This window comes from Saimiri boliviensis, chromosome 4 (genome assembly GCF_048565385.1).
Source record: "Saimiri boliviensis isolate mSaiBol1 chromosome 4, mSaiBol1.pri, whole genome shotgun sequence".
Lineage (NCBI taxonomy): Eukaryota > Metazoa > Chordata > Mammalia > Primates > Cebidae > Saimiri > Saimiri boliviensis.
In genome coordinates this window covers 70,268,952-70,281,333 of record NC_133452.1, presented here as the reverse complement: position 1 = coordinate 70,281,333, position 12,382 = coordinate 70,268,952, and the positions used below count along the sequence as shown (strand labels likewise).

Genomic DNA, 12,382 nt, shown 5'->3' with positions numbered 1-12,382 from the left:
TGAGATCAGTCAAGGAAACAGGCATTTAAAACAAACTTATATATTGTATCCTTACCTAATATGTCCAGCTGCTGTAACCTGGTACAATTACATGCCAATTCTTCAATGTCTGTGTCGCACACAGATCTGTTAGCTGTAAGGAAGAGTTTCTGCAGGTTTGGGAGCTGGCGCGCCAGTCTGGTGAAGCACCCGGCGCTGCTCTGCAGAGCTGGGCACCAGCCGAGGTCCAGCTCCTCCAGAAGCGGACACCCGGAAGCCAGTTCTGCTATTCCACTCTCAGTGATATTCTTACATCTCCACAGATCCAGGGTCCGGAGTTTTTTACATTTGGCTCCTATCATGCTAGCTATCACATCATAGTCTTCAATCTGAAAATCAAACAATTCCAATATGTGTTATGCTCAGACATGCAAACTATTTAGAATAAGTCAGATTCTTAATTATCTCCCATTGTTTTGCTTCCATGTCAACAAATACACATCTTTGTTAACACAGAACTGCCCACTCATCTCACAGATCTACCACTGTTTCATAAAACAGCCAAGAGGAATCATTTATTTAAAAATCTGTTTAAGAGAACTCCAGACAGAAGATGTTAATGAATTAAATCCCAAAGCAGTTTGACGTTTTCAGTCTCTCATGAAAAATTAAAGAGTTATGTGTTATTCTTTTATGCCCACCATTTCAACCTTGCTGCTGCTACTCGTGACAGGACTTACTTTCTTCCATTTTATATATGGCTAATATACTTTGGCAGGTATATAAGATCTTCCTGATGTGGCATCTGGTAGGCTCTAAAATACTATGTGGAAATGCTGATAGTCCTAATAAGGATACTAGTTTTGGTAAATGAGGCATTTGGGGAGTGCATATACAACATGAAAATAATTTAGACTACAGTATTTTAATGAACTGTCAGTTATTGGAGGTATCCAGTGCTTACCTCATAATTCCAGGGTAAGACTCTACTAATCAAGGACTAAACATTTCAGTTCTTGGGCTTTATATGCTTTAATAATGTTTCTTTAAATAGGTACTTTTAAGAGGTTCATTTGATTTTGTTAAAATCAGATATTAAAATAATCATAAGAAATCAAAAGGAAACAAAATAGTAAACAATTACAATGATTATCTCCTTTTGTTCTTTTGTTTAATTGTATTTTCAGCAAATATTTATGCACCACTCCATATGCTAGGACCAGCAGTAAACTGAAAAAAGCAGACATTGTCCACATTTTTGGGAAAGACAAACAGACTAATAAGTAAGGAAAATAAATTCAAAGAGTAACATATGGTGGGAAAATAATAAGACAGGGTAATGTGACAGTGATCAGAGTGTCAGGAGTTGAGAGAAGGGGTGGTAATTGCTGAAATCTCCAGGAATGAGTCTGTCGCATTTGAGAAACAAAAATGAGATCCATGTGGTGCAAGGGTGGTGAGGGAAGAAACAGGCTATGGAGAGTAGAGTCATACAGTGCCCAGGCCATTTAGGCCAGGAAGGAGTTAGATTTTTCTTTCAAGTACTAAGGAAGTCAATGGAGGGTTCTAAGCAAAGGAGTGACATATTATTATTTACATTAAAACCAAAGCAAAACTACCTCAAGCTTCTGTCTGGAGGATGGGCCTATGGTGGGGAAGAACAGAGGAGGGAGCTCATTGAAGAAGCCTGCAACAGTGTAAAGGACAGATGACAGGGGCTTGGATTAAGGTGGCAATGATGGAATTGGGGAAATCTGATAGATGTGGGGCTGTATTTTTGAGTTGGAACCAAAAGCTGACAGATTAGATATAGGGTTAATGATTTCTAAGGTTCTGGATGTCATTGCATGTATGGTGGAATCATGCAGAAGTCTATGAGAAACAGATTCGGGGGAACAAAACCATCTCCTTAAGTGAGTATACCTGAACAACACAAAACTGTAGGTTTGATAAGTAGGGCAACCAATTATCTTATTTAGAAAGAAACAATTAAAAATTTTCTGAAACCCATGATTCTGATTATGCTCAATTTGTGCCTGGGCAATCTCAGTGGCATTTGGACAAATTCTCTAACAGCAATAGAATACAATGATAAATTCCTTCAAGAGTTTTTCGTTGTTGTGAAATTTTCACAGCACTATTCAACATGCCAAATTCAGGGCTGGGAAAGTAAGAATGAAACTTAATACTTTTTACTGGAACAAAAGTAACCTATCTTTCCTTTATTAACTAAAATCCCTTCTAAATTTTAGTTATTACACAGGACTCTCTTTTCCCCCAAAAGATTAGACGTATTTATTTTCTTATTCATTATCTAATTTTAAAAATAGGACAAGTGTCACAGAGGAACTATCAGCAAGAATTTAAGTGACCTGAACAGGATTATACAATTAGTAGGAAACTTAAGAAAATGCCAGGTAAGTCCTATGATTCTTTAATTTGGGCAATTTTAAATTACTTCAAGCAGCACTATACAAAAAAAATAGTGGAATTTAAACTTTTTTTAGTCACTTTTATTTTTGTTTTTTGAGATGGAGTCTTGCTCTGTCACCAGGGTGGAGTGCAGTGGCACCATCTCGGCTAACTGCAACCTCCAACTCCCTGGTTCAAGCAATTCTCCTGCCTCAGCCTCCTGAGTATCTGGGATTACAAGCATGTGCCACCAAGCCCAGCTAATTTTTGTATTTTTAGTAGAGACAGGGTTTCACCATGTTGGCCAGGATGGTCTCAATCTCTTGACCTCGTGATCCGCCCACCTAGGCCTCCCAAAGTGCTGGGATTACAGACATGAGCCACTGTGCCCGGCCCATTTTCAAAAGTAAAAAGAAATAGATAAAATTTGTTTATTTCCCAATCAAGAGGAAAAAATAAGTGTTTCTAAGGAGTCCTACAAGAATATTTATAGCACTGACTAGACTACTTAGGTTTATTACAGGTGAGACACTATTTCTCAGAAGTTCTTGTCACTGCAAATCTAACTGGCACTTGTAGCACAAAGTTTAGTTTCAGAAAAAAAGTGGTATAACTAATTTAGTATCTACATTAAACTTACTACAGAGAAAGTATGCCATGAGGAGAATACTCAGCGAAGGTATATAATAGATCACAATCACCATGGCAAAGTCAACACAGTGACCTATGTATTCTGTGAACAACTGCTTCATAAATACCACAAATCTAATAACTGCCATTATATTGACAGTCAACAATAAAATATAATATAGTAAAATGAGTTCAGTAGTCAGGCAAGGTTGGAAAACATTGGTTTTAGCAAAGGTAAACAGTTTCTTTGCTGTAGAATACACCATTGTAAAACTCTAAGACCAGGCTGCAGTGCAGCAGTGTAACCATATCTGACTGCAGCCCTGAACTCCTGGGCACAAGAAATCCTCCTACATCAGCCTCCAGAGTATTTGGAACTACAGGTGTGAGCAACCATACTTGTCTTCCTAATTTCACTAGAAATCTCCACTCCACTCCCAAATACACAGCCTTTAAAATTGATTATCCTTTAGGACTAATTTTCCATGGGTCAACTCTGGAAAATGCTAACTTAATACGATTCCAACTGTAAGCATATATATAATTCCAGTAATAGAGTGTCTACGGTCAGAGGCTTGATTTTCTAAGGAATGTTGCTCCAGTTTAAGGGGAGGTAAGTAACAAGCACAATACGGTACATCCAAGCAAAGTTAAACAGCAAAGTCAACCTAAAGAGGGCAGGCTAGCAATAAGGAAAATCCAAGTGGCAGTAGCTGGCTAGTGTGTTGTGACAGAAACTGCCATCAAATGTCACTGGGCCCATCTAGAAGAGTCACTAGAGAGACCCACAGAAGCCTATCAAATGGCTTACTATGGTAAGAACTTGACTAGAAGTGAGGAAAATCTAGTGGGCTCCCAAGACTGTTTCTAGAGACTGGGATGGCCTGATCCCATATTTGGGGTTTAATAAAAGCAAACCACAAGGTTTCAAAGACCATCGGGACATGGAGATAAACATGTCATCATAAAAGGCCTACTTAGTCTACACTGCCAAATCCTGGGATATTCCCGAAGCCATGGCGAGCTCTAAGAGATGTTCAAATGGGACTTATTTTAGGTCCGGGACCCTGTCTATTGATTCTAAATCTAGCATACCAGAACTTTTCTAGAATCTTGCAATCATTTTGCTTATTCAAGTCTTCCTACTAAGTGAATGCAAGGCAAAACTGGAATGCTCTGGGGATCTCCTAAACCTACATTGTTCTAGAGAGCAGGGGAGGAAGTGAGGAGGAATGAATTCTTCCAGTCAGTTATACTAGAAGATTCGCTTAACAGTATGTGTGAACACAAACACACACATGCACATGCATACCTTCTCCACACAAGATTTCTATTGTCCTTCACTTCTCGGTATTATTTAAAAGCTATGTAATTATGTGGTTTAGATTAAAAGATTTAACTCTTCCCATGAGCTCTTTCAAGGGCACATAAAATCATACTTCAAATCTGAAAAGACTTTAAAGCTTATCTAGTCCAAGAGTCCCTGGGCTTTTAGATTTCACAGACCAGTCAAATTTCCACACACACACACAAAAAGAGTTCCAACAAAGGGTGCTAATCTTTCTGTTTTGACCAGTAAGGACAGTAAAACAAACACAAAAACAAACGGATTAAATAAACCTATCTATTATCATTAAAATTTCAAGAAAATTATCTCAGAATTTAAAAGATAAATTAGGTCAGTGAAAAACTTACTAAACTATTGGCATTTGGGTATGACTGACATCTTAGTTTGTGAAGAAACCTAGAGAGGTGAATAGTTTGTTGGAGATAACATCTGGTTTGGGGCAGAACTATACTATATTCCACCACACTATACTTCTTTCCTTGCTCTCCTGGATAAATAATGTCAGTGTTTCAAAGACATACTTTCCAATTTAAGAAACATGTTTGAAAGCAAGGGACAAAGAAGAGAACCATAAATCTGAAAAACTGGATGTGTGTGGGGTAGGGTGAGTCAGGATAAATTTCACCCACAGGAAGAAAAGAGAACAAGTAATTGAGTAGTATAAAGAATTCTCAAATACTTACCATGACACAACTGCCCAAACTGAGGTGCTGAAGCTCTGAACAGAAGTTCAAAATGCTGAGCAGTGCTGTTTGCTGCCATTAGGGACCACATCAGAGGCAAATATGGAAAGTGAATGAAAGTGAAACAAAGAGAAGAGGTCAATTAGACATTAAAGGCTGTCACTGCTTTTCCTGAAATGCAGCTCAAATGCTAGGTTACAGAGTCCACAAATGCCATTTAATGAGTCCCCAGAGGCTCCACCATTGATTGGCTTGGAGTCAAGGTAATCATTACCAGTCTCCATGTAAGTCTTCACTTTGTATATGGTTTTGCATGCTCTAAAGATACCTATATTCCCTATGGCCTCTTGGTTCATTTACCAAAGGTAAGCAGTTTGAAAGTCTGGCTAAGACTGAACAAGACAAGCTAAACCACTCCTCCCTCCAAAAACAAAAAACAAAACAAAACAAAAAAAAGGACAAAAAACCCACAGCAGGCTGGTGACACTCCTGAAGAACAGCTGCAGCTCTGACATTCACTCATCAGCTGCAGCCTGATGGAACTGCCAATAGAGTCACCACAAATCAGGAAGGAGCTGGTGACTTTAATGTCAAAGGATTCTCTTTGCTGACAAGGATACCAACAACCATTGAGCACCTGTCAGTAGCAACATGCTGACTGAAACATACATAACATGCACTTTCTAGTCATGTTCGTGCCATTTAAGCCCATCTGTCCTGTGCAATGAAAGCGGTCTCACCACTAAAGAAACCCAAAGACTGATGCATAATCATGGATTGTGGCCCCTAAAATATTTTTTTAAAGTTATAATTTCATGACATGTCTTACATGAAAAATTGTGAAAAACAAAATAATACAAAAACATTCAAATTTCTAATTTTTCTTTTATAAATTAAGGAGAAAACTACTCAAACTTATATGGAAAAATATATATTTTAACATATTTAAAAATTAAGATATTATACAACTTCTGTAAAAATCTGTTCCACGTGTTCAGAAACTAAAAAATATCAGTTGACGGAGAGGTGAAGAATGTGTCAATGAAAATGCAAAACATTTGGCCAAATCCCAGATAAAATTCTCACTGAGAAAGTAAAGTAATAACATATTTCACATGAAATAAGCTTACTTAAAGTAAAAATAATAATAGTTATAATAGGCCATAGAGGGCTATTATACTTAAGTCTAATTATTTCATTGTTGAGTATTTCTTTGAATTTAAACAAAAAAGTTTATATTGATTTTATACTTAAGTTTCAATGTAACATTTAAAAGACAATCCCAAGTAGCTCTCAGAATGTTAACATCAGAAAGGGTATATAAAAATAAATTAATTTTCAGGTTATTCACAATACTTAGCTATTTTAACTTATTAGCAGATATGAACATGACATTTGTTTTTTTTGTTTGTTTGTTTTTTGTTTTTTACAGGACCATATCCATATTAAAAGGTTGTTTTATAAGATTTTTCCATAAGTAAGAGCCACAGAATATTAGAATTTTTAGAAAGAACCTCTTTCTTATTGTAAGAAAATTTAAATTAGAAAAACATACACATACATACAGATACACACATATATATAATTCACAGAAATTGTTTGGTAATTTATTTTTAAATTACTATGAAGAATCACAAATACACAAATAAGTATAGGTTCTCATATAACACACATGTAACCACCAGTCAGTCTTATCAACTCTTAACATTTTGACCTTCTTTGCTTATCTGGCTACATTCTTGTACGCCTCCATCCATTCACATACTTCCTCAGAGGTAACATTTATCATGACTTGGTGTTTAAAACATGCTTGGAAATACATAATTTTACAATACATTATGTATCCATAAGTAGCACATAATATTGTTCTACATGGCTTTTATATAAACGTTTTTACAATGTGCATATACTTCTGTATCTTCTTTTTCTGTGTGAAGGATCTGTCCATATTGATACATATAGTTCTAGTCCACTAATTTTTAATGGAACTTGTTTGGTAATTTATTTTTATTTACTATGAATAATTTCAAATATACAAACAAGTATAGGGTTCCAAAATAACACCCATAATCATGTAGCCACCACTCAATTTATCAACTCTTAATGTTTGTCTTTTTTGCTTATCTCACTACATTTTTGTATCCACAGCATTTTATCAATTTCTGTGTCATAATTGTTTTTTATATCTGATACTTCCTTAAAGAATTTTTCCTTCTGTTGAGAAATATTTTTTTTTTTTTTTTTTTTTTTTTGAGACGGAGTTTCGCTCTTGTTACCCAGCCTGGAGTGCAATGGCACGATCTCGGCTCACCGCAACCTCCGCCTCCTGGGTTCAGGCAATTCTCCTGCCTCAGCCTCCTGAGTAGCTGGGATTACAGGCATGCACCACCACGCCCAGCTAACTTTTTGTATTTTTAGTAGAGACGGGGTTTCACCATGTTGACCAGGATGGTCTCGATCTCTCGACCTTGTGATCCACCTACCTCAGCCTCCCAAAGTGCTGGGATTACAGGCTTGAGCCACCGCGCCCGGCCGAGAAATATTTTTAATCGTTCTTTTAGTGAGTGTCTGTGGGTGATAAAATCTTAACAACATTTATTGAGTACTTATTAACATGTCAGGCATTGCTATAAAGTCTTTATATACATAAATCCTCACAACAATCCTATTGACTCATCCATTCATTTAATGAACAGTTATTGCATGCCTACTCTGTGTTAGGCACTGTTTAGGCACTTAGGACATAACAGTGAACGGAACAGTTAACAACCTGTAAGGTAAATATCATTATTTACCTGTCCTATCATCATAAATGGGGAATCTCAGTGACAGGAAGTTAAATAACTTAGTTTAATATTTACCTTCAATCTTTTTTAAAAATAAATTTTATTGTACATATTTGAGATCTGCTCACAATCTTGAAACTTTAGCTATACTTAGAATCTTAAGATCACAGTTACCTTCTTTCAACACTTTGAAAACATTACCCCATTGCTTATCAGTTTCTTACTTGACAAGAAGTCTATTGTCAATCTAATTGTTTTCCTCTGCAGGTATGTATCTTTTCTAATAGCTCTTGTCCCTTTATTTTTTATATCCTGCAATTTCATTGCAATCTGTCTAAAAATTATTTTCATTTATTTTGTTTAAAACCCCAAGTGCCCATTTTGATTTGAAGACTCATATCTTTCTTCATGAAAAATGAAGATTCATAACAATTCTCTCTTCAAATATTACTTTTCTACCATTTCTTCCACTTTTTTCTTCAGTAACTTCTAGTCAGTGAACACTGGAGTCTCCTAAATACCAGTGCTTACAGTGGTTTGAAAAATATGTCCACATGGTATTCTGTATGCTTTCCTTCCAGAGATGGAGCTTAATTCCTCTCCCTTTGAGAGAGTGGGCTTAACTTAGCAACTCACTTTAAAATTGTAGAGAGGTGATGCCAGGTCACTTTCAATATTACATTTATAATGGTTAATTTTATGTGTCAACCTTACTAGGTCATGGGGTGCCCAGATATTTAGTTAAACATAATTCTGGGTGTTTCTGTGAGGTTGTTTTTGGGAGATTAACACTTAAATCAGTAGACTGAATAAAGCACATTGCCCTACCTAATGTGGGTAGGCCTCATCCAATCAGTTAAAGGCCTGAATAGAACAAACAGGCTGACCCTCCCTCAAATAAGAATTCTTCCAAATTCAGGAAGAAACCAATGTCTGATGGTCTTCAAACTGGGACATTGGTTTCTTCCTAAATTTGGATGTAAACTGAAACATCGGTTCTTCCTGGGTCTTAAGCCAGCTACCTGTCAGACTAGAACTACACTATCAGCTCTCCTGGGTCTCCAGTTTGCCAATTCATCCTGTAGATTTTGAGACTCATCAGCCTTATCACCATGTCAATTTCTTATAATAAATATCTTTATCTCCTATGGGTTCTGTTTTAGAACTCTCCTGAATAATGAAGTTATAAAAAGACTGTGGCTCCTGTCTTGGCTTCCTCCCTCCCAACTTGTTCCCTTGGGAGAAGCCAGCTGCCATGTCATAAGGACATTTAGCCTATGGAGAGACCTAGGTGGAGAGAACAGAGGCCTCTGGCCACAAGCTAAAGGGGAACTGTAGCAACGTCTGCATGAGTTTGGAGGCTGATCCACCAGCCACAGTCAAGCCTTGAGATGACTGGAGCACCACATAACAAACTGACTGCAACCTCCTTAGAGACCCTGAGCCAAAACTACCCAGCTAAACCACTCCCAGATTCCTGACTCACAGAAAATGCATGAGATAATACATGTAGGTTGTTTTAAGCCACTAATTTTGGAGCAATTGATATACAGCAACAGAGAAATAACAGAGCCAATGGCATATAGTAGGCACAATATATATTTATTAAATGAGTAGGATTGCCTTGGGAGTAAATGCAAAATAGAGAGAGATAGAGAGAGAGAGAGAGAGAGAGAGAGAGAGAGAAAGAGAGAATATGTGTGGGTGTATATAAAATTTACAGCAGTTCCTGACTTACCTCTTTTACAAATTTGAATATAATCCTCAGCCTTCTCTTCTAATTTAGCAATTCTCTCTGTGTCCAATTTAGAATTTATCCCATCTATTTATTTTTTCCTAATGACTATGCTTTATTTGCCATATTTCTAATTAGCTTTTTTTCCCACAACCATGTGTTCTTGTTTTAGTCTATGTTTCAAAATTTCTAGTTCTTTTCCACAAGATGCTTTCACTTACTTCTTTGAACTGCCATCTCCTGATCCCATCTTTTTCTATGCCTCCTTTTCTAGTCTTGCACATTGCCCCCTTCTGGAACCAGGACTTCTGCTAAAGTTACTGAGGTCTTGCTTTGCAACGGCACTGCAGATACTGCAGGACCAGTAGAAGGCCTAGCTCAGTTCAGACCAGAAGGCATGGCCATGCCAGGTTACTATATACTTTTTGGTGTATCTGCCCAGAACAAAATCTCTTCTTTCTCTAAGACTCCCATCCAAACTCCTGGGTTAGGTAGCTTGGAACACTGTCTCCTAGCTAATTATCCCCAGACTGGGACAATAAGATTCTCATGATATAGTCTGAGATAAATTCCCTATAGAATCAGTTCTTAAAAGTAAGAGTAAGGCCAGTTGCAGTAGTTCACGCCTATAATCCTAACACTCTGGGAGGCCAAGGAGAGAGGACAGCTTGAGCCCAGGATTTCAAAAACAATGTGGGCAACATGGTGTGACCCAATCTCTACAAAAACAAAAATAACTAGCCAGGCATAGTGGCACATGCCTGTGGTCCCGGCTACTTGGGAGGTTGAAGTGGGAAGATCACTTGAGACCAGTAGGTTGAGGCTGCAATGAGCTGTAATCACTCTACTGTACTCCAGTCTGAGCAACTGAGCACCCCACCCCCCAAAAAGGGGTAAGATAATAGTAAGAAAAAATATTTATTGTCAAGAATACTATATTAACTTGTCTGGACTGTTCCTTAGAGAAATCACAACTTTTGTTTATTGTGTATCTTAAAGAATGTAACTTTAAGGCACAGACCTAACAGCATATCCTCCTAACTCACTTTTGAACTAAAGTTTAATTATGTATATCTAGAAAACATATGTGAAATGGTAGATGCATTATTTTCTCTGGGAGAATTTCAAGTCATAGAAGAGGAATTCACAGCAAATATTTTACAGTAATGTAAATCAGTCTGTACATTAAACTGGGAATTAGAAAATCATTTAATATTAGAGAGAACTATCATTTTTTAAAATCCTCACCTTAAAAAGGAACTAACATAGAACAAAAGAGATTTATGTTGAATGATATAACTGATCTTTGCTTAATAAGAGATGTGAGATCAAATGTGAGACCAAGATAATGCGAGACGGAGGTAATGGTAATGGAAAGAACCACGATGACCTTGCAAGAGATACAGTGAGGAATTAACAAGAAGTCAAATAGAGATAAATAAAAGAGCTGACAGGTAGCACTGAGGTGAGTAAGCACAAATTAACACGGTTTCATGGCTTTCTCCAGCAAAGCTCATCAGTGAAAAGCCAGAGACTGCAGGAGCACGCAGGTTTAGAGAACATGCCTGTGGAATCAGTTTACAATGTCTTTCAATCCAGTTAACCTGCTGCCTCCTAAAATATCTTTAGAATATTCCTTCTCCATGCTATTAGTAATCAGAATTAAAATGTTGTTACTGATGTCAAAGCAAAGAGAATACGCTACAGAGAAATTAACTCTTCATTTCCAGATCTAAAAGGACCTGATTTTGTAGAGACCACCAACTCAATAGTTTAGAGCAGGAATTGGCAAACTACTTACTGCCCACAGGCCGAATCCAGCCTCCTGCCTGTTTTGGTAAATAAAGTTTTATTGGAACACAGACATACCTATTCATTGGTGTACTGTCTGTAACTGTTTTCACACTACAACAGCAGGACTGAGTAGTTGTGACAGAGCCACTTTTGGCCTGCAAGGCCAAAAGTGTTTACTACCTAGCCCTTCACATAAAAAGTTTGCCGATCACTACTCAGGAGAACAAAACAATTCTACTATAATGGGTACATCCAGCACTGCTACATATCTAGAACACACAAATGGATGGATCAAAGCTCCATTATTAGGTGTACTGTGAAAATGGTACAGTATTTTATTTACTCAAAAATAAAAAGTGAAAAATTCTATGAACCTCTTATTTAAGACATAAAGTATCTTTCCAGTACCGAAGTCTACACATTCTACTGGTTAGGTCTCTAAAACTCATTCAATGGAAGTATGAGGGTAGTTCTATACAATTAAAATAGCAGCTTTAATAATGTAAGGCAGCAGATTCATTTTCAAATGAGTTTGTAATTTTCAAACAAAGGGTAACCTTACTTAAATAACTATAGCAAGGAATTCACTAAGAAGTAACTGGGTCCATGATCATTTCTTCTACAGAATTACCAAAAATCATAAAGAAAGACTTATTTTACATTCTCCCTAAAATCTACCTGATAACCCTGTTCAGCAGCTTCAAAATCCAATGGATAACTTTAAGTAATAAATTCAACAATCCCCGCACATCCAGATAAAGAAGGATATACTTCTTTTTTTTTTTTTTTTTTTTTTTTTAAGACTTGATTTTTTTTATTGTGGTAAAATATACAAATGCATAAAATTTACCATTTTAACCATTTTTAAGTGTACAGTTCTTTGGCATTAATGCAGTCATGACCACCATTCACTTAAATTTTAAAAGTGAAAAATTAAATTAAATTTTTAAATTTTTTCCTAGAGCCTTCAAGACGAGAAGGAACAGTATATTCTGTTGCATGTCTACAATTCCCA

The 12,382-nt window shown here is 36.8% G+C and overlaps 1 protein-coding gene across 1 annotated transcript in view; it reads right to left on the bottom strand.

Annotated features, from left to right (window-relative positions):
• Window positions 1-12,382, bottom strand: part of FBXL4 (F-box and leucine rich repeat protein 4) — an 86,028-nt gene that overhangs the window by 17,350 nt on the left and 56,296 nt on the right. Inside the window, exons 7-8 of the mRNA XM_003922916.4 lie at window positions 5,053-5,124; window positions 56-368 (exon numbers count right to left, since the gene is read on the bottom strand). Of these exons, the coding sequence (XP_003922965.1) occupies window positions 56-368; window positions 5,053-5,124 (385 nt within the window). The remainder of the gene's footprint in view (window positions 1-55; window positions 369-5,052; window positions 5,125-12,382) is intronic.